General features: G+C 40.3%; 1 protein-coding gene across 2 annotated transcripts in view; it reads right to left on the bottom strand.

The window, feature by feature from the left end:
* The window catches only part of PRKN (parkin RBR E3 ubiquitin protein ligase), a 938,258-nt gene that overhangs the window by 615,168 nt on the left and 302,501 nt on the right, over positions 1–20,589 (bottom strand). For both annotated transcript variants that reach the window (XM_089530072.1, XM_089530073.1), the window contains exon 4: positions 226–344. In XM_089530072.1, coding sequence (XP_089386198.1) covers positions 226–344 — 119 coding nt within the window. The remainder of the gene's footprint in view (positions 1–225; positions 345–20,589) is intronic.

Here is a 20,589-nt window from a genome sequence, read left to right as displayed (position 1 = left end):
AAGTGGGATCATAGTGCTATAACACTTTAGTATTTAAAGGGCCCCAGGGTAAGCGCATCATTTTATATTTGCTAAGACTCCTTTCATGTCAAGGATCCTCCTTGATGGATGGCTGCCATGCAAGATGTTACCTAGTACTTTGTATCTCACTGAATTCAGCTTTAAATTTTTCCAATCTATCATTAAAGCCTGCCAACAACTTTTCAGAAGAAAACTGTTACCTACCCTGGACAGAGTCAGTGTGCCTTGTTTGCATGTTCTGCAACGAACACGAAGCTTCCCAGGTTTCACTGCTTGGCAGAAACTTTTACAGAAAACATAAAAACTGTTGTATGAAGAATTCCCTGTTGGGAAGAAAAATAGAAGCAAACCGTTACAGAGTCATTACACTAAATTTGGACTGGGGGGGGAGACAGGAAACAGACTATAAAGCAAGGTATTTCTCGCAATTAACTATAAAAGCGGTTAGTAATGAAAATATTTAGGTTTTAATATGGCATCCTCCTGGGTTGTTGTTGTTATGTGCCTTGAAGTCATTTCTGATCTATGACAATCCTAAGGCAAACTAACATGTTTTTGTTTTGTTTTGTTTTTTGGCAAGGTTTGCTCAGAGAAGGCTTGCCTTTGCCTTCCTCTGAGGCTGAGAGAGTGTGAATTGTCCAAGGTCACCCAGTGGGTTTCCATGGCTAAGTAGAGATTCAATCCTTGCTCCTCAGTGCTCAGACCACTATATCATGCTGGCCTTCACTCCCCTATAAGGAAACATTAAATCTTGCTCTTGGAAATCAATAACCTATACCAGGATCTGTGGTGCAGGAGGTTTCTGTAGTTGCTTCAATGAGGGCTTTCTAACCCCCAGCCATTCAACAGTGGGTCCTGTTTGCAAAGGCACCTTTACATAACATCCCTTTATGTGTCTCTGGCCTTTTTCTTCTTCTAAGGCATAGAACCCCTGCAGTAAACCTTTCCTCTGGGCTCTAAAATTCCAAGTATCTAAATATACAATGGCTGACCAAGCCCATGACCTCTGGATTCAATGGGCACAAGAACTACTCCTGGTTCTTCTCCTTTGACTGGGCTACGTATCCGGTAGTTGCTTTTCCCACAGTAGTCACAGGAAGGGTTGCTGGGCCTGGGTTCACTCAACGTGGCAAATTTGCTTGCAAACCCATGGTGGCTTCTTCTGCTTGTTTCTCCCTCCCTTTTAACTCATTTCCAAAGTAGCTTCCTACAGCCACACTCTTTCCAAGCTGTTGCAGATTTCCCAGCTGAGGCCAATAGGCTGGTGAGTTGCCTTCCCTCTTTTTCAGCACAGTTGGATCTAAAGAAATAGAGTGGATCTATACTGTAGATATAATGCAGTTTGACACCGCTTTAATTGTCATGCCTCCATCCTATGGAATCCTGGAATTTGTAGTTTGTTGTATCACCAAAGCTCTTTGACAGAGAAGGCTAAGCATCTTGTAAAATGACAACTCCCAGGATTCCATAGGATGGAGCTATAGCACTAAAAGTGGTGTCAAACTGCATTATTTCTACAGAGTAGATGCACCCATAGAATGTTTGTTTTATCCTTCCAGGTTCCCCTGGATGCATCAGCAAGCTCTAGCCTAGTGAGTCTCATCAGATTCTTATATTTATACACAAATTACAATACACAAGGGATATGGATTACTTCAGAAAATACCAGTATATTTGCCTAATGGTCATATGTACTAAATAAAAATGTATGTTGTTATTTTGTGTATTTTTATTTAACATATTTGGCCATTAGGCAAATATACTGATATCTTCTGATAAAATCCATACCCCTTTTGCAATAAGCTCAGAGTATACCATCTTCACACTAAAGATGTAAACCATATTCAATAAAATGCTCATCCTTCATAACAATGGGTGGCTCAATGTTAGGGATGTAAATCCTCATTTATTTCATTCTCAGATGGAAGAATGAATAACTTCAGCAATATCCTTCCTATTATATGAGAATGCAAAGGTTTCTCTGCAGTTTTTTTTTAGTGCTTCCCATTCTCTTGGGATTCACTACGAAGAATTCACTGGTGGAAAAATACACTTCGGTTTCCAGTGGTTTTGGTCACAAACATGTTTTCTGTGCAAAAGCAGCATTTCTACTGATGACACTGTGTATTTTGTACAAAACACGGTTACTGTTAAGGAAAATAAGTATTTTTGTACAACCAAATTTTCTCACAAGAAGTCCAAAGTGTGAAAAATCTCACAACTGTTATATCTTTTCCTCAGCCAAGTGTCTTGTGTATCAAGACAGCATTTTTCCATTAAGGATATGCATGTTAACAAATGTGTTGCACCTCTACTCAGTTCAATGAGACACCCTGTCAAAATACCAGAAACTGCAATGAGGTTTTCTTCCTCCTTCATGGAAGTAAAATGACATGTGCCTTTTGCGGTGCGGTCTTCCAGCAATTTGACCAACAAGCCTCTGCACAAAACTAATATCTTCCTCTTTTGTTAAGCAAACCACAGAGAGAGAGCAAGCATAAATGCTTAGTGATTTAAAAAAATGCAAACAGTCATCCAGCAAGGCAGAACCAGTTGCAATACATACAAAAATATTTACACAATCTGTGAAAAAAACTTTTTTGTAAATGTTAATACTTTGTGTAAATGAAGAAACACTGGGCAATTTAGGTGACAATACGTACTTTCAGTGCTTTCATTGTTACATCACACCTCCAGTCACACACAGCTTTGATAGCATCTCAATATACAAAAGATTTATTATTATTATTATTATTATTATTATTATTATTAACCTTTATTTTCTCATATGTTCCTGTCATGTCCTAAAATCACCATCCAAACCACTGTTCTGAGTTCCCGAAATACTGTAGTTCAGCAGATGTTTACTCATGGCCAGGCCTTTTCCCTGGTGGCTCCCAAACTGCTGAGTGCCTCTCATGTGGAGAGGTCACTATGGTGCCAACCTGGCTAATTTTTCAGTGCTTCACAAACACTATTTTACTCCTGCAGGCTTTATAAATAATTCTAAAGCTGCATCTTTATAACTCCTTTAGTCCATACTGCTTTGATATTTATCCTGCTTTTAATGTATTGCTGTACTGCTGCTTTTAAATATGTGTCTTTATCTGATGTTTACTGGATTCTGTATTGGCTTAAAACACTAGTTATAGGGCAAGTGACAAATGAAAATAGGGATGGACAAATATGTCAGCTGCACTTTTTTCCACTGTCAGATTTTGCAAATTTTGATTAAACAAGCCAAATCAGTTTTTAGGGCCAAACTATATATCGTTCCCATTAGTCCTATAGGATCTTCCCTCTCATTGACAACATCATGTGGGGAAAGTCCAACTGGGACCACAGTGGAAGCAAAGATTTAATAGTCCCCTCTTCCTATGCCATGATCACAACCCACTCCCCACCCCCACTATTTTAAAGGAAAATTAAATTTATAAAACAAATGACCATATATCTCATGTGCTTAAGTCTCCTAGCCTCTTCCCACCCTAAAGAAAGGTGTACACTAACATACACAGATTACTAAAGTTGTCAGATGTATTGACCACAAATTAATGAGCAAGTCCTGCCTAAACAAGATGGAAGCTTTGAATAAAACCAAAGAAGTGACACTATCAAAAGACATAGGCAACCAGCTGTGAGTGGCAAAGCCTGCTACAAAGCTTCCCACCCCATCCTGCATGAATGAATAGTCTAATAGTTTTTGTTTTGCACCTTCAACTCAGCTCTGACTCATAGCAACTTTTTCCTGGAGGTTTTTTGCCAATATTTATTTAGAGATTTGCCATTGCCTTCCTTGGAGGCTGAAAAAATGTGACTTGCCCAAAGTCACTATACATCTATTTGGTGCCCTGAGCTTGAGTGTGGTCCAAAACAAAAAAATGACACAAGGTTTCTGACTATGTTTTACAGTTTGTATGGGCAGGAAAGAGAAAGAAAAAGAGAGAGAGAGAGAGAGGCAAACACAGAATAAAAAGAAACAAGGATTATGTCAGAAGAGGCCAAACACATTGAACAAAACCCTTTAATTTGTCAAGACACCAAATTTTGATGGTGTCTGTGGAGTGTGACTCAAGGAAAAGTTTCACTAAATAACCATTTAGAATCATAGAATCATAGAGTTGGAAGAGACCGCAAGGGCCATCCAGTCCAACCCCCTGCCATGCAGGAAATCCAGATCAAAGCATTGCCGACAGATGGCCATCCAGCCTCCGTTTGAAGACCTCCAAGGAGGGAGACTCCACTACACTCCGAGGAAGTGTGTTTCACTGTCGAACAGCCCTTACTGTCAGGAAATTCCTCCTAATGTTGAGGTGGAATCTCTTTTCCTGCAGCTTGCATCCATTGCTCTGGGTCCTAGTCTCTGGAGCAGCAGAAAACAAGCTTGCTCCCTCCTCAATATGACATCCCTTCAAGTATTTAAATTTGATGGGGAATGTCATAAAAGGCAGAGTCATTGCTTGGTACACAGAAAATAGAATTTTGATCCAGTAGACAGCACAAAGCATACAGAAGAGGGAATATTATCATCATCATCAGTGTTTTAATATAGCTCCATCAGAGTACACGGCACTTTACAACTAAAACAACAACAAAAACAGTCATCCCTGCCAAATACTTAAAATACACTAATTTATCTATGAAAAGTGTATCCTGTCTTCTCAGACTCACAGAGCAGCCAATCATTTCAAAAAGGTAGGGAACATAACTGAAGAACAACAAAAACTGTAAAAGAAAAAGAACAAAAGCTCATTCAGATGGTAAAATGAACCAAAACCAGCTTTCAGTGATGTCTAAAATCAGCTAATGAGTACATCAGTGAATCCACAAAGAGAATATAGGGTGATCAAAAAAAGAATGGTGCAAAAGTAACGCTGTTGTTATTTGGTTTGGCACCATTCTTTTTTAATTACCCTGTATTCCACAGTCCAGCTGCCATGACCAACAGGATACTTTTTTGTTCTCCCCACCAGCTGAAGAAGGGAATCCCCAGCCATCTTCTCTCCCCTCCCCCCCCCCAAAGAAAAACTGTTCCTGGATTCATGCAAAGACTTTGGGCAAAAAACTCCCCCTCAGTTGAGGCACCAACTGGTGTTTTCCTCCTGTTCTTTAAGTCTCTGTGTCTCTGTAGCAGAAACGTTTATGGCGGAGTTGAGTTTAACTCTCTTTCACTCACGTGCAGTGGCCCCCATATGAATCATTCCATTTATGCTTCCATCCCACCAGAGAGAGAGAGAGAGAGAGAGAGTTCCTAAATGGGACACCACATATTCAACATTTATTGTTGTGTGTCTTCAAGTCATGTCTGACTTATGGCAACACTAAAGCAAACCTATCCTGCGGTTTTCGTGGCAAGATTTGTTCAGGGCAGAGGTTACCTTTGCCTTCCTCCGAGGCTGAGAGAATGTGACTTGCACAAGGTCACCCTGTTGGTTTCCATGGTTGAGTGAAGATTCAAACCCTGCTCTCCAGAGTTACAGTTCAAGCTCAAATCGCAACACCATGCTAGCTCTCACATATTCAACATGCTGTGTGATTACATAATGTATAGTTAAGCTTTGAAGAGGTCATAGAAGGTCTTCTGTAAAGACCTGTCCTGGACTGTGGGCAGCACACACACAAACAAACGTTGATAGTGATGGCTCAGCAAGAAAGCTAACTAGGAGCTGGGAAACAGTCTACAGACCTTTCTATAGTCCGAGAAAAACAAGCCGCAAACAAAGCCAAGGTCAGGATACCAGAGGTCACTGAAGTCAGTTTGGTCCAAGGTCAGGGCAGCCAGAAGGTAGCAGTAGTCCAGTTCATTCCAAAGTCGTAGGTTCAAGACAGACAAGGGTTCAGGAAACAAGGAGCCAGTGCCGACAGCAATCACAATGAAGGATTCTTCAATAACCTCGGACAAAGGGTCAGCGTTTTCCAGCTGCTTAAATGAGAGACACTCTCCTTTGTGCCAGCTGTGGCTTATCTGCAGATTGCCTCTCTGCAAGCCTCCTGGATCGATGCATGCAAGAACTCTCAGCTCTCCTCTGCCTAAAGGAAGGAACCTCCATGCTTGGTTCTTCCACAGGGTCAATACTAAGCTGCTGAGCCTCAGGAGGGAACCCCACAGAGCTAGGACCTGGCCTCAACCTCTGGGGCTGGGAGATCAGGGCTGGGGTCTGGCAGGGCAGAACTGGGATCTAGTATAGCTTCAATCTCCTCTTGCGCTTGAGGAGCCACGGCCTCCTCCTCCTCCTCCGAGTCCTGCTCTTGGCTGCCCATGACAAGACCTTTCAGCAGTACCAGCACTGTCCCCAGGCACCATTCCCATGGATAATGATGAATCTGACTTCTGTTTTCCCCATGAAGAAGGCTGGAAGATGAGAATTAAAAATACAGATAAAAAGATTTTCATATGCAATGTTGCTAGCTTGAAAGAATAGGCTTGGAAGAAGCTGGGAGGGGGGGCAGGTTTCTCTCTCTTTGCTTGCCCCCTCACCTGTCCATTCACTGGTTAAGAAGGCCCAGTTTCCAATGGGGATCTGCTTTCCTATGCTGAAACTGCCCCAATTTAATTTAATACTCCCAAAATATGCTGTGACCACTTTTGTGCATATTGCAAGCTGTCAGGCCACTAAATGTTAATTTACTGCTTCCTTAATGAAAAGGCAATCTTTCAGTGTAAGGCACAGAATAAAGCAGAAAAGTTGACAAGTTACAGGTTTTTCAATTTATTGAACTAATTTAAAATGTGATGGCATTAAATATTTGACTGGCAAGTTCTTGTTGTGTGTGCCAGATCAGAGTTACTGTAATTAATTTACCTGCAGCTCAGGGTATAAACTACATTTACCAATGCCAATAAGTGGAATGAACAGTGAAATGAGAAGATGTCATGAGGAGGGGCAACTGTGTTCATTTTAGCTGAGAAACAGCAATATTGCAAATCATATCAAAACTGCAAGTACCTCTGCCAATTTCTCTTGTTTTTGAAAGGGGAGAAAATAGGGGGGGACACGCATGCAACCTTTTAGATTTTTTTTAGAAGTGCCAAACTTTCTGTTATCAGATAAACTTAGTAAAAATGGCATTAATATTTACAACGTGCAGAGCGTGCATTTGCACAAGAGTTAATCCCAATTGAAGTGCAGAACTATAGCTCAGTGGTATAACATATGCCTTCCAAAAGGATGTGGGGCCAGCCCCACCATTAGACAGAGTGCAGCAAATACCTTAGGCAGCAGATTTTGGACTACACAAAAGGGACAGCACATTTTCAGTTATTTCTTTTGTTATTATATTGCCAGGGATGAGAACAGATTACTATATTTTTGCCCCACCCCATGACTTGACTGTCTTTGGATACTAAGCAACTAGACATGGACAAGGAAGGAGGGTTCTGTCATCGCTTAAGACAGCAAAATATCTTGAGTGTATTCTATGCAATATGTACCCCTATTCTATGCACCCACTTTGGGTTGCAATCCCAAACGTCACTTCTAAGTGAACACAGACAAGATTGCACTATTAATTAGACAATTTAATGAGTGACATACATTATTCTATACATCCCCCATAAAAAAGCAACTATTATATTTGAATCCCAAATGTTTAATTGATCCTAAACTGCAAAGTGACAAGGAAATAGTGAAAAGGTTGAGGAAACTGTGTGCATGTTTCCCAGCAACAAGAGTGACAGCAGAGAAGAGAGTTGTGGAGTAATTCCTATTTACAGTACATCATAAAACTTGGCACCAAAGGGGGGTGGGGAAGCTACCACTGTGCTTAGCTTGAGCCCCAGTGCTATCAGTCTCTTTCATGAATACTATTAAAAAGAAATCACAAGCATTAAACTTAACACAGCAGAAATATGTCTGGAATAGAGGTAGATGAAGCCTGCAAAAAGGAGGACCTGTGCAGAGATCCAGAATAACTTGCCAATTGTCTTTCTTACAGAATACTGAGAGCATAATAGGAGTGTCAACATCTTCAGAACGGGAATAAATGGACATTTCTCACAAACATTCTGCCATTTTGTGTAGATGGGCTGATAACAATCTCAAACTTCTGCAGCCATGTTGCTGGGCTTCTGTATGGAGTAAGAATGGCAGCAGTGAGCACAACAGCAATCAGAAAAAAAATATATATATATATATATATATATATATATATATATGACTGCACCATATCACACAAGCTACACAAATCACAATCTAACATTAACGGTCCCAATTTCCTGAGAATCATCAGAATTAATTTTTCCACAAATAGCCTTGATTGAGATTATCACTCTTTGTTTTTGAGGATGAGAGCAGGTGAAAATAAATCTGCCTGAAATACAACGCCAACTCTGAAGTGGAAGTAACACAAAAAAATGTAATTACCACACAGTGCTAGCAATCACTAGAGCTACTGCAGTATCAACCTTACAACCTTGTCTTCTTCCCTCATTCAATCAACCACGATAGGATTTTGTGCTGTTTATTTTTTATTTTTACATTAATAGAACTGGTACTCTGTTCAAATCTACAGATACAGCAATTGCCAATTAAATAATTACAATCCTATTTTTAAATGCAAGCTCTAGTGTATTCATGCACGTAGACACAAAGTTAAGGTTTATTTCAAAGTTACACTGGATGCATATATGTGTATGGGAACAAGCAATTCTTGGTGATCAGTCTATCCAAGAAGAGATTGTAACACTGAGGGGCTGTACAGACCGCACCTTTTAGCACCAGATCTCCTATGAGGAAGGACTTAGGGAGCTGGTGATGTTTAGCCTGGAGAAGAGAAGGTTAAGAGGTGATATGATAGCTCTGCTTAAATACTTGAAGGGATGTCATATTGAGGAGGGAGCTAGCTTGTTTTCTGCTGCTCTAGAGAACAGGACCTGGAGCAATGGATGCAAGCTACATGAAAAGAGATTCCACCTCAACATTAGGAGGAACTTCCTGACAGTAAGGGCTGTTCGACAGTGGAACACACTCCCTCGGAGTGTAGTGGAGTCTCCTTCTTTAGAGGTCTTTAAACAGAGGCTGGATGGCCTTCTGTCGGGGATGCTTTGATTTAGTTTTCCTGCATGGCAGGGGGTTGGACTGGATAGCCCTTGCGGTCTCTTCCAACTCTATGATTCTGTTATCAGGGCTGTGACAACCGCATGCTGCAGGCCCGATCTCACCTTTTAGTGTCAGTCTTTTATACAACACAAAAAAGAGCTGCAAAAAGCGGCTCCTTTCTGCGCCACAGAACTGTGACTTTTCAGCACTCCTTTGGCATTGCATCATCTAGATGCAGCAGCAGAGCAGCACTGTGTTGCCACCCGCCATGTGGCACGGTGTGCGGCATCATGTAAGCATGGGGGTGGAGTTGGGTCATGCATTGTGTGGATGTCACACCCCAACTCCACCTACAAGCTGGCCTTAATGATCAGTTTGTACATCCTGTGAGTCTCCCATTTCTAAGGTTCAACTGTATAAAAGACTGACACCAAATGGTCATAGCATTATTAAAATGTTTGACCTTTTGAACCAAAGCCTCTGGGAATCAACATGATGGCTATACAGTGGGCCCTCGCCTTACGCAGGGATCCATTCCGGATCCCGCCGCGTAAGGCGAATTCCGCCTATGCTCAAGCCCCATTATAAACAATGGGGCTCATGCATGGCGGCGTGGCGGCGCCCGGGGCACAACGGGCGCACGCGCCCATTCAATTAACTGGGACGCACCACCCCTTCTGCCCCACGCACGCCCCGCGGCTTGAGCGCATATGCTCAAGCCGCGTAAGGCGCGCCCGCGTATGACGAGTGCGCGCTGTACTTTATATGAATGTCTATCACCTATGATGGACAGTCATTCAATGTCATACCTGTGTTCACACATAAATAGATTAGAAAACCCATAGGTGCATCAAAGTGTCGAGTTTAAACAGTTGGTAGCTCTGTATGTTACACTCAGAAAGACAAGAAGACAAGAATCTCTTTCCTCAAGATTTATCCAGGTTCCATTGTCACCAAACATCAGATAATTCTTTTAGAGTCATATAACACCTTAGGCATCTACACTTAAGACCTAATCTTCATAGATTGATGATCAAGCAAGAAGTCACCACAAACATGTCCTCTTTTCTAGGTTGTCATACTTCTGCCTTTGGCCCCTGATTTAGGAAAGATTAGAACTCAAACAAAAGGGAGATCACCTACAGAAGAATAGCTTATACAGGACAAATAATTAGCATTCCATTATTGTAACCCTACGGTGTTCAGACAAAATATGGTAGGGGTCTCTTTTCTTCCTCTTTTTAAAATCAACTTTTCTCACATAGAGAATAAGCCATTGAGCCATTGTATTAGGTGGCTTATTTTCACTTATGCAATAACAACAATTATATTTCATATGGAAACCAAAGTGCAGATTTTCACTTACTTTCAAAAAGGCCCTATTTGAACAAGATGATTTTCAGAAATTATGGAGATGTTATTTCCATGCCATCAAACTTCTGAGAGGTTTTTAAATCAGTTTTAAAACAGCTAAGGAAACTAATTTGACTCTATCGTTAAACTGAAGAGTTCAAAACTAAAGTTCTCTCAGGCCAGTAATCTAATTTGGCTTTTTAACATCCCAAGGTGAATCAATCTCTCCATAGCAGATGATAGGTCAAAGAATCATTATATTAATAAAACTTAATTTTTCCTTGACTGAATTAATTATAATGCACTGAAATGGAAATAAAATCTTTAGTATGTGTTTAAATAAAGAAGGGAGATCCAGAGGGAGTATGTTGTGGTATGGTGTCATGCTCCGGCAAAAAGGAGAAAAGAAACAATATTAATTCAAATGTGATGTCTATTATTTTTTCTATTAGAAATTTATTTTGTTTTATGTATAACCTGCCTTTCTCCCCATATGGCTTATCAAGTAGCTTTTAAACAAAATACAATAATATATGGTGCAAAAGTTAAAAAGCATTAAATAGACAATTGTATGGACAGCCAGTGTGGTGTAGTGGTTTGAGCATTAGATTATAATAATAATAATAAATTATTTATTTCTATCCCGCCCAATCAACAAGGAATCCGGGCAGCTAACAACAGTGAAGATACAATAAAAATACAATAACAACAAACTAACCCCTTCCCAGCCCCCCAGCGATATAAAGCAGCCAATAACAATAAGCAATATCCATACAGTGGTAATCAATAGGAAAACATAAGAACATTACAAGTCAAACAAGGTTCAAGAAAATCCTTTTCCCAACCTCTCAACACAAGTCCACATAAAAACAATATTAAGCAAATTAAATATAAACGTAACATAGTACCTAATAGAAAAAACATAAAAAATAGCAATTACAATATGTCAAAAACCATAATCTATATAACATAATAAAAATCAAAAATTACAATTACAAACTACAATTTATCACAATTAATTAAAAAACAATTATAACAGATCAAAGTTCAAAGGAAGGGAAAAAAAACAGTCTCCATGACTGCCTGCTAGGCCAACGCCCCAGGAGCCGACACGGGTGCCTCCTCTCCTCCTCTTCCAAGTGAGGGACCGATGGAGTGTGTGGTGGGGGAAGGCAGAAGCGGAGGTTTTGAGGCCTCTGCCAGGCCAACGCCCCAGGAGCCCAGGATTATGACTCTAGACAATGGGATTCAAATTCCCACTCAGCCATGAAAACCCACTAGGTAACCTTGGCAAACTCATCACACTCTCTGAGCCTCACAAGAAGACAAAGGCAAAACCTCCTTTGAACAAATGTTGCCAAGATGAGTTAGCACTAGGATTGCCATAAATCACAAATGACTTGAAGGTACAACAACAAAAAAGACAATTGTATTAAAATATTTAAATCAGTTTAAAATGCATATAAAATGCAAGAGAAATGTACAACACACTTTGTTAAAAGAGGTTATATTTTATTTAGTATAGACATTTATATCCTGTTTATCAAATAATCTGTGAAGGTGGCTTAAAAATAAAATAAACAACGCAATAGGAAGCAATGAAAAAACAACAAAACAACAGGGCCCCAGCCAAAAAAGAGAAGAATGAGATCATCATAGAGATTAAAAATAATAATAATAATAACTTAATGTGAAGTTTTTGATGCAGAATTTGGTTGCTGCTGCTGCTTATTATGATGAGGATGAGGATGATTGACAGCCCATTATGGCTAGGCTTGTTCAAAACTTCCTATAATTTTTTTAAAATGACATTAATTATATACTAATGTATACTATTTCCATATGGATACCTAATTAATATGAAAAACTGTCACAAACCATATGGTGAGAAAAGGCTGTTAAATAAAATTTTTGAATCCAAGTTATTAAGAACATTGCTATGACATTAAAATCATTCAGAATTCTTTTCAAAGTGATTAATCACATTTTACTTGAACCACTGAGCATGATTTGTTCAAAAAAAGAATACATCACATGCCAACTATGTGATTTAGTTCCAATAGTAGCTGAAAAAGATTTTAGTAAAGTTAAGTATCAAGATCTTCAGCTGCAAAACTTTGGTCCTCTGTTTTGTTTTTTCTTCATCTTGAAATTAACAGCTGATTTCTGATGCACATGATTAATTTTATTTTCAGAACCAGATTTGTTACTCTCTTTTAGTTCCAACTACTGCTGGTTACCTGCTCTTCTGCAGCCACCCCCCACCAAACTCTTTGCTGGCAATATTTGAATTGTACACACAACTGCATAAACATTTTTTTGGTACAGTAATGCTCTTTGAGCGCTTTTCCCCAGAGTATGAATTCTACAGTTTCAAAGTATACTATTTTAAAATACAAAAGCACAGTTTTACAGGCTTGGTCTTATTATTTAAATCATTTACTAATTCCCCCCAAAGTCAAAGCCATTAGACTCATAGTATAAATTATGTCCACTATTTCTTATCTCACTCATTCCCAATTTATCTTCTGATCAGCAGCAGTAACAGAATCGACATCCAGGAGAGTTATTATTATTGATGTATGAATCAAACGGGTGTATCAAAAGAGACAGAGTGGCTCCGTAGTTAAGATGCTGATCCTGACGATTGCAAGATAGGCAGTTCGAGGCCCAGGTACTCTGGACTCTAAGAAAGTTGATTTTTTAAAGTTTGGGGATATAGTTAGTGAGGATCTATTTTCAGAAATGTTCAAAGAGAATGCAGTTCATGATACATAGGCATTTCTTAAAGAGGAGGTATTGAAGGCACAATTGCAAATACGGTAATTTCTGAAAGGAAGAAAAATGGGAGGTGACTAAAGAAACCGAGGTGAATATAAAAAGAAGGGCGGTGGCGGCGTTTGGCGGCAGCGGCCAAGGGCGGGAGAGGAGCAGCACCACCAGGGCTCAAAAGCCCCAGCGTTCCCCAGCCTCGCAGCGGCGGCGGCGTTCGGCGGTGGCGGCCAAGGGCGGGAGAGGAGCAGCACCACCAGGGCTCAAAAGCCCCAGCGTTCCCCAGCCTCTCGGCGGCGGCGGCGTTCGGCGGCGGCGGCCAAGGGCAGGGGAGGAGCAGCACAACCAGGGCTCAAAAGCCCCAGCGTTCCCCAGCCTCTTGGCGGCGGCACACTTGGCGGCGGCGATAAGTATATAAATTTAAACAAGATTGTGACAGGAAAAGGATGACAATGAAAAGTAATCTTAAAAGAAAGAGGAGAGCAACCATAGGAACTGAACACGTAAAATCTAAGAGAGGCAGGAACATTAAGAAAAACCCAGAGGGGAAATTAGGAAATTCAGAAATTTCAAAAGCAGCTTCCACTCTCAGACAACTGAGAATGGAAGATTTGCTACTACTTAAGGATATAGATAGTACCTCTATTGATTATATTTCAAATTCATTCTTAAGTTCCCCTGCTCCATCCACACCTGAGGAGGAAAATTTATTGCTTAATGAAAGCACTACTCATAGAGTAAGTTCAATCCCTGATGCCACAAAAGATGCGAAGACAGACCTAGAATTGGTAGCTAAGAACTGTCTTCTAACGGCCAAAACAGTAATTGCAATTTTTGAACAACTGACAAGTATTAACCAGAAAATAGATGGGATAAAAGATCTACTGGAGAAATCTAAACCCAAGCCCAAACCCAAACCAACCTACAAACATGAGAAAGCAGAGGAAGTAATCGATCGCTCTAAACCTGAACTCCAACTATACAAACCGGTGAAACCTAACTCATCACAAAAGGCAAATACCAAAGACAAATTAATCATACAGGAAAATAAGATTGGCTTGCAAATAGCAAATAACTGATATAACAGTGGCAGATGGCGCAATAAAGGAATGGCACTTCAATCACTGTCTGCTCTGTTACAACGAAGGGTGTATGCCAATGAGCTTCTTGAAATTTTTTGGCTGCCAACATGGAATAGTACCATGAGAATCGTATTGACTTTTAGGAATTCATTTATTCCAACTTTGATTCTTGACAACAAAAGATTGCTAAAAAGATTTGCAATCACTCCAACGAAGGTATTACGCAACACCAATGTCCTACCATTACTGAAAACTGCACCAAGAATGAAGATTGATAGCAAGGGAGTCACCAGCAAAGAGGGAAATAAAACAAACAAACAAATCTCCGCTAATATATTAGATGACGAGGAGGAAATTGTTCAACTTTTCAACTCAATTTCTCCCGAAGAACAACAACGTATTTTGTATAAGTTAGAAAATGTTAAGTTAACACTAAGCTCAGTAGCAGCTGCAACTAAGTCCATCAATGAACTTTTACCTTCTACCTGCCCAGTATCTGATACATTGACTTCACCCAAAAAGGATCTAAAAAGACTTGCAGATTACTCCGAGGAACCCCTGATATCGCTAATGTGTGGGACCCCTAGACATCCTTTTCTCTGCGCAGCCGATAATACCTTACCATTAATACATCTATCTCCTAATTGTAAGACAAATCTACTTGATAAACCAATAACACCATTACCATCTTCTAGATGTTTAGTAACATCTACAAATAAGAAAAGGAGAAGATCCAGCCCAACGAGTGGGTCAAAAGACATTGATCCATCTGCTAATACAACTGATTGACAGATAACATCATCGGCCCCCACTCCATTAACTTTAATCTCATGGAATATTGCTGGATGGAAATCTAGGATCCCTCTTTTATGGCTTTTATTAACAAGCATGACATTATTCTACTCCAAGAAACCTGGTTAGCAGAAGAACTGTATGTTGAGGGTTACAAATCAATTGTTTTGGATGCAGTGCCAGGTAAAGGTCACGGTAGGCTTTGTGGAGGATTAGGTGTCCTAATATCCACTTCATTACAAACACAGATATATAAAATAGCCACCTTAGACCAATATGCCTTAGCAACAGTATTACAATTTAAGAATCATCTTACATGCCTGATTAATGTTTACATACCGCCCTTGCAAGGGCAAGGCAAGATAAAAGAGGTCTGGGACAAATTGAGAGGTTTTGTTAAAAACATCACTATCACTATACAGGTAACCCATCTTATACTGGCGGGAGATTTCAATGCAAGAACTGGTGCAAATGATGCTACTTTATTTTCCAAATTTAACTGCCAACCACTACCATTTTCAACTATTCACCCATTGTTACGTCGCCAGTCTAAGGATACAATCTGCGACCTCAGAGGTCTATATTTGGCAAAAACCTTTGAGGAGTTAAATCTAGTTATCCTGAACGGTTCCACAAATGATGACTATCCAGCAGAATACACCCATTGGATGGGCAATAGACCTTCAGTACTGGACTATATAGGGACTTCGCAAGAACTAGTCCCATTTATACATAAATTCTCTGTTGTTGTTCGCCCTGAAAGCGATCACTTTCCTGTACAGTTAAGTTTAAAGCCTTTTGACTGCTTGTTCCTGCCTGTATGTCAGAATCTGGCCCAGCCTGATGAAATCTATACTACACGGGTCAAATGGTCTCCACATATAGCCAAGGCCCTTACAAAATTCCTCAGTAGTGATGCAGTGGGAAGCCTCCACAATGATATAGTAGAAGGCAAAGCGGACACCAATATACTGCTAAGCTTTAACAAATTAACAAGCTTAATTCGAACATTTCTATCTGTCCCTAAAAATAGCACCAATAGATATAAAACAAAAGATCAGGGAAGTTGGTTTGATGCCGATTGCAGAGAGGCATGGGCATCATTGAAAGAACAATTTAAACAATATAAACTGAACCCATCACAATGCTCTTTGCCAGACCTTTTGAGGCAAAAAATGTATTACAAAAATTACTTAGAGAGGAAAAAAGGAATGCTGTACAAGCCTCCTGGGACAGACTAATAACAGTTGCCAGTATTAAGAATTCCACTCTTTTCTGGAAAGAGGTTGCATTATCCTTTCCCAAAAATGTGCAAAATTCCATGTTTCAGATACCAGCTAGCATATGGGAAAACCACTTTACTAAGCTATATGGAAACACTGAGGAATCACACATAGGACAAATGTTGGAAGCTACTATTCTCCCCGTCTGGCCGCCAGTCTCACATTCAGAAATTAAGAGCTTGATAAATCAACTCAAACCAGCAAGGGCCCCTGGTGTAGACCTTATCACTTGCGAAATACTAAAAAATAACTTGAGCTGGTGGGTCCTGGTGTTGTCCACACTTTTTACGGCTATTGACAGATCTGTCCGGGAAAGCAGCCAAAGGCTGATAAGGCAGCTAGTTCCCAAACAAACAACCCTCTCCCAGCACAGCAAAGTCAGTCCTAGAGAGATGCAGTAGCTTTACCAAAAGGGATTACCAAGAGAATTGTCAGACAGTCCAAGGTTCAGGGCAACAGATAGGCAGGTCGATGAAGCAGTCCAAGGTCAAGGTTTCCGGGTATTCAAGACAAGAAGCCAAGGAGCCAGAGACAGAGTCTTTCCTCTAAAAGAGTCAGATATCCACTGGCAAAGAACCACACATGCTCCAGGTGTTTATAAAGGCAAGGAGCTGGCCTTCAGCTGTGCCTGATTGCGAAGACGCTTCTGATAAAGCCTCCGAGATCTTCGAAGGCCCTCTCTTTCAGCTCGACGCTCATTGAAGGTAGGCACACTGCCCAGATCCTCCTCCATGTCCACAGCCTCGGCACTAGGCAAACTTGACTGCTGAACCTCTGGAGGGGCCACAAACTCTGCTCCAGCAGAACTAGGGCCAGCCTCTGGCTCCTCCATTACAGGTTCAAGCCCCTGGGGCTCTGGCTCCTCCGTTATAGGTTCAGATCCCAGAGGCTCTAGCTCATCCTCTGAGTCCTCCAAGCCATCTTCCAGGCTGGGCATGACAAGATCAGGGAGGATACCATCTGACTGGGGTCTTGCAACCATAGTCCCAATTTACAAAAAAGGGAAAAGAAACGACCCTGCAAATTTTAGACCTATTAGTCTTCTCAGCCAGATTAGCAAACTGTATGCAAAACACCTGCAAGACAAATTAATGGTCTGGATGGAAACAGAGGGGATCCTGAAGGATGAGCAGGCGGGGTTTAGGGCTGGAAGGTCAATACTAGATCATGCCTTGGTTTTGCAACACCTAATTGAGAAATATTCCAGTAAAGGACAACCATTATATGTAGCATTTATAGATTTCAAACTGGCTTTTGACACCGTTTCCAGAGCTAAATTGTGGGATAAACTAATGAACAGCACGATTGATAAACACCTTCTTTTGCTGCTTGTTAAGCTGCACGAAAATAATCATTTGAGGGTTAGATGTAGTTATCAAAGACACGTATCCAAGGAAGTACAAGTCAAGAATGGAGTCAGGCAGGGGTGTGTCTTGGCACCAATATTGTTCAATTATTATATAAATTCTTTAATACCATTTTTGAGCAACCCCTCTTACCACCCCCCCCAAGATTGCAAATAGACACACAAATGTACTTTTATATGCCGACAACGCAGCGATTTTATCCCTGACCCCAATTGGCCTTAAAAGAGCTTTAAAGTCCTTAGCTACCTATTGTATGGAAGAAAACCTAACTATAAACTACACCAAAACCAAAATCCTTTCTTTTGCTAAACATCCAAAAATGAGAAAATGGAGGTTAGGAGAGCAATCTATTGAACAGGTCAAATTCTTTAAATACCTAGGCATTGTGTTCCAATCCACAGGGAGCAGAAAAGCTCACCTGGATTATGTAACCCGAAATGCCCAAAGATCGATAAATGCCATCCAAAGGTACTTCTTCTCTAAGGGAGCCCAGTTTATCCCAGCTGCAATTAAACTTTTTTTGGCTAAAGTAAAACCACAATTACTCTTCGGAGTGCAAATAGGACCCTATAAAGACCCTACCTTATTAGAACAAACTCAATCGAAGTTTCTAAGGAAAATATTTCAAGTAGCTCGCAGTACACCAAATGCAGTTATTAGAAGGGAAGCGGGAGTTAGTAAGCTGGAGACAAGTATGTGGATTAATATTCTCACATACTGGCTCAAATTGAATAAAAACCCAGGAGGGCTGATCAAATTTGTCCTGGCTGATTCCTATAAAGCTTCCTGGGAAACAGAAATAAACAAGAAACTGAACACATTGGGGTTTTCCAGGGATACTATTTTGAACCTAAATCTAGATATTGCAAAATTGACTATCAAACAAAGATTGCTGGACATTGAAGGCCAGTTAGAGACTGCTGCCTTCCCTAAATATATTGTAGCCAACAAACAAATTCGGGTTACTTCACCTGCTGTGTATTTGTTCCAAATTACTCTCCCTAAATTTAGGAGAGCTTTCTCACTGGCCCGATTCAATGCTTTACCTACAGCAGTATTGGAAGGCAGGTTTAGGAAAGTGCCTTATAAATCCCATCTTTGCCCGTGCGATACGGGCACGATTGAAACCATTGAACATGTTTTTTTATATTGTCAGTTTTACAAAGATATCTGTCTCCAGTTGATTGCCCCCCTTTTGGGAAAATACCCTGGTCACCCGGATGCTTTTTACATCAGCAAATTATTAAATAGCCAGATACCCAAAGTGATATTCAGGGTAGCAAAGTTCTGTTATATTATATGTAAACTCCGATCCCAAATGGTAAATGGGACCTAATATAGGCAAGTCTGCAAATCTGTTAGATTAAGACACTCAGGTAAAGAACCCGGGAGGCTTTGAAATTCGGCCTGGACTTGCCCGAGTTTAATGACTGTTAACAAAGAGTGGGAATATAATATTTCAGATTATGGCTATACTCACCGTATACCAATAAGGCTGCTATTTTACTTTGCTTATGTCTTAAAATCTGTGTATATTATAGACATAAAGATTAATGTAAGAGCACTGGAAATCCATGAAGATAATCATGTGTAGTTTGTACGACTTTAGGAGAATTCCAGGAGAGATGGTGATTAGCACCAGATTTGCCTGTTTGTTTGTTTGTTTGTTTGTTTATTTATTTATTGAAGTGGCAAGAGTTTTTTATTATGATTTTAAATGGTTGGATAAGTGTGTATGATGTGACTGTTCATAACCGTGTACAGACACCCGCAAATTTTTACTGTGAATTTCTGTAATTATATTCTGTGACTACTGGTCAATGACCGAATAACTTTTACTACTACTACTACTAAAAAGAACTTTTAGATTATTTGAGAATTAAGAGATATATACAATAATTAGAAGAGGGAAAACACTAAAGAAGAATGTAAACAAAAAGCCTCTAGGAAGAAAGTGAGAAAAGCCAAAACTCAGAATGAGCTCTTGCTTGCTAGAGAGATGAAAACCAATAAAAGAGAGTGGGAATAGTTGGTTATGCTTGGATTGAGAGGAACGACAGTGGGGTCATTGTGCAGAGAAGACAATGAAATGCGAACAGACAACAGAGAGAAGGAGTAACTGTTCAACACCTTCTGTGCCTCAGTCTTCTCACAAAAGGAAAATAGTGCTCTATATGGTGAAAACAGGATACAAGATGCAATGCAATGATGGAACTGTAGCCCAGAACAGGTAAATAGTATAGGGATATAAGCTACACCAAATGAATTCAGCTCTCCAGGGCCAGATGAACTGTATCCAAAGTCTTCACCTTCCAACAGAAGGAAAGAAAGAAGCTGGCCACTCTAGCCTTCCTAAGGAGAGAGTTCCAAAGTGTAGGGGCAGCCACTGAGACGGCCTTCTCTCATGTTCCCACTAACCTTACCTGAAGGTTTCAGGGCTAAGAGAAGGGCCGTTCCTGTAGATTTCAGGGGCTGGACAGGCTCATATCAGGAGATATGATCAGTTAGATAACCTGGATCAAATCTCTACAGGGAAAACGAGCTGACATCCTATACAGCATGCTTCAGCATTCTTGGCACAGAATAAACCTGCACTGCCATATTTCATGAATACATCTTAATTACAAAGGTAAGACTTTTACAAAGCCTGCTGATGTCAGGCACTCACAGCTACAAATGCAAACCAGTAATTATGCCTTCTTACTTCATTTCCTGATAAGACTGGTTCTAACTATTACGTATGAGAAGAATGCTGTTCACCCTCTCTTGAAAAAGTAGAAACCCTGTTTTCTAGAGCAAGTAGTTTTTTTCCAGCCTTATTTCTCATGACTACTAGAGAGAGACCTATGAAATACTATAGGAAGAGTACACACTTAGGTGT

The sequence above is a fragment of the Sceloporus occidentalis genome, unplaced genomic scaffold (genome assembly GCF_023333645.1).
Source record: "Sceloporus occidentalis isolate IW3139 unplaced genomic scaffold, rSceOcc1.0.p SCAF_6, whole genome shotgun sequence".
In the NCBI taxonomy this organism is placed as follows: domain Eukaryota; kingdom Metazoa; phylum Chordata; class Lepidosauria; order Squamata; family Phrynosomatidae; genus Sceloporus; species Sceloporus occidentalis.
The sequence above is the reverse complement of the archived record's forward strand: the minus strand, read 5'-3'. Positions and strand labels throughout refer to the sequence as shown.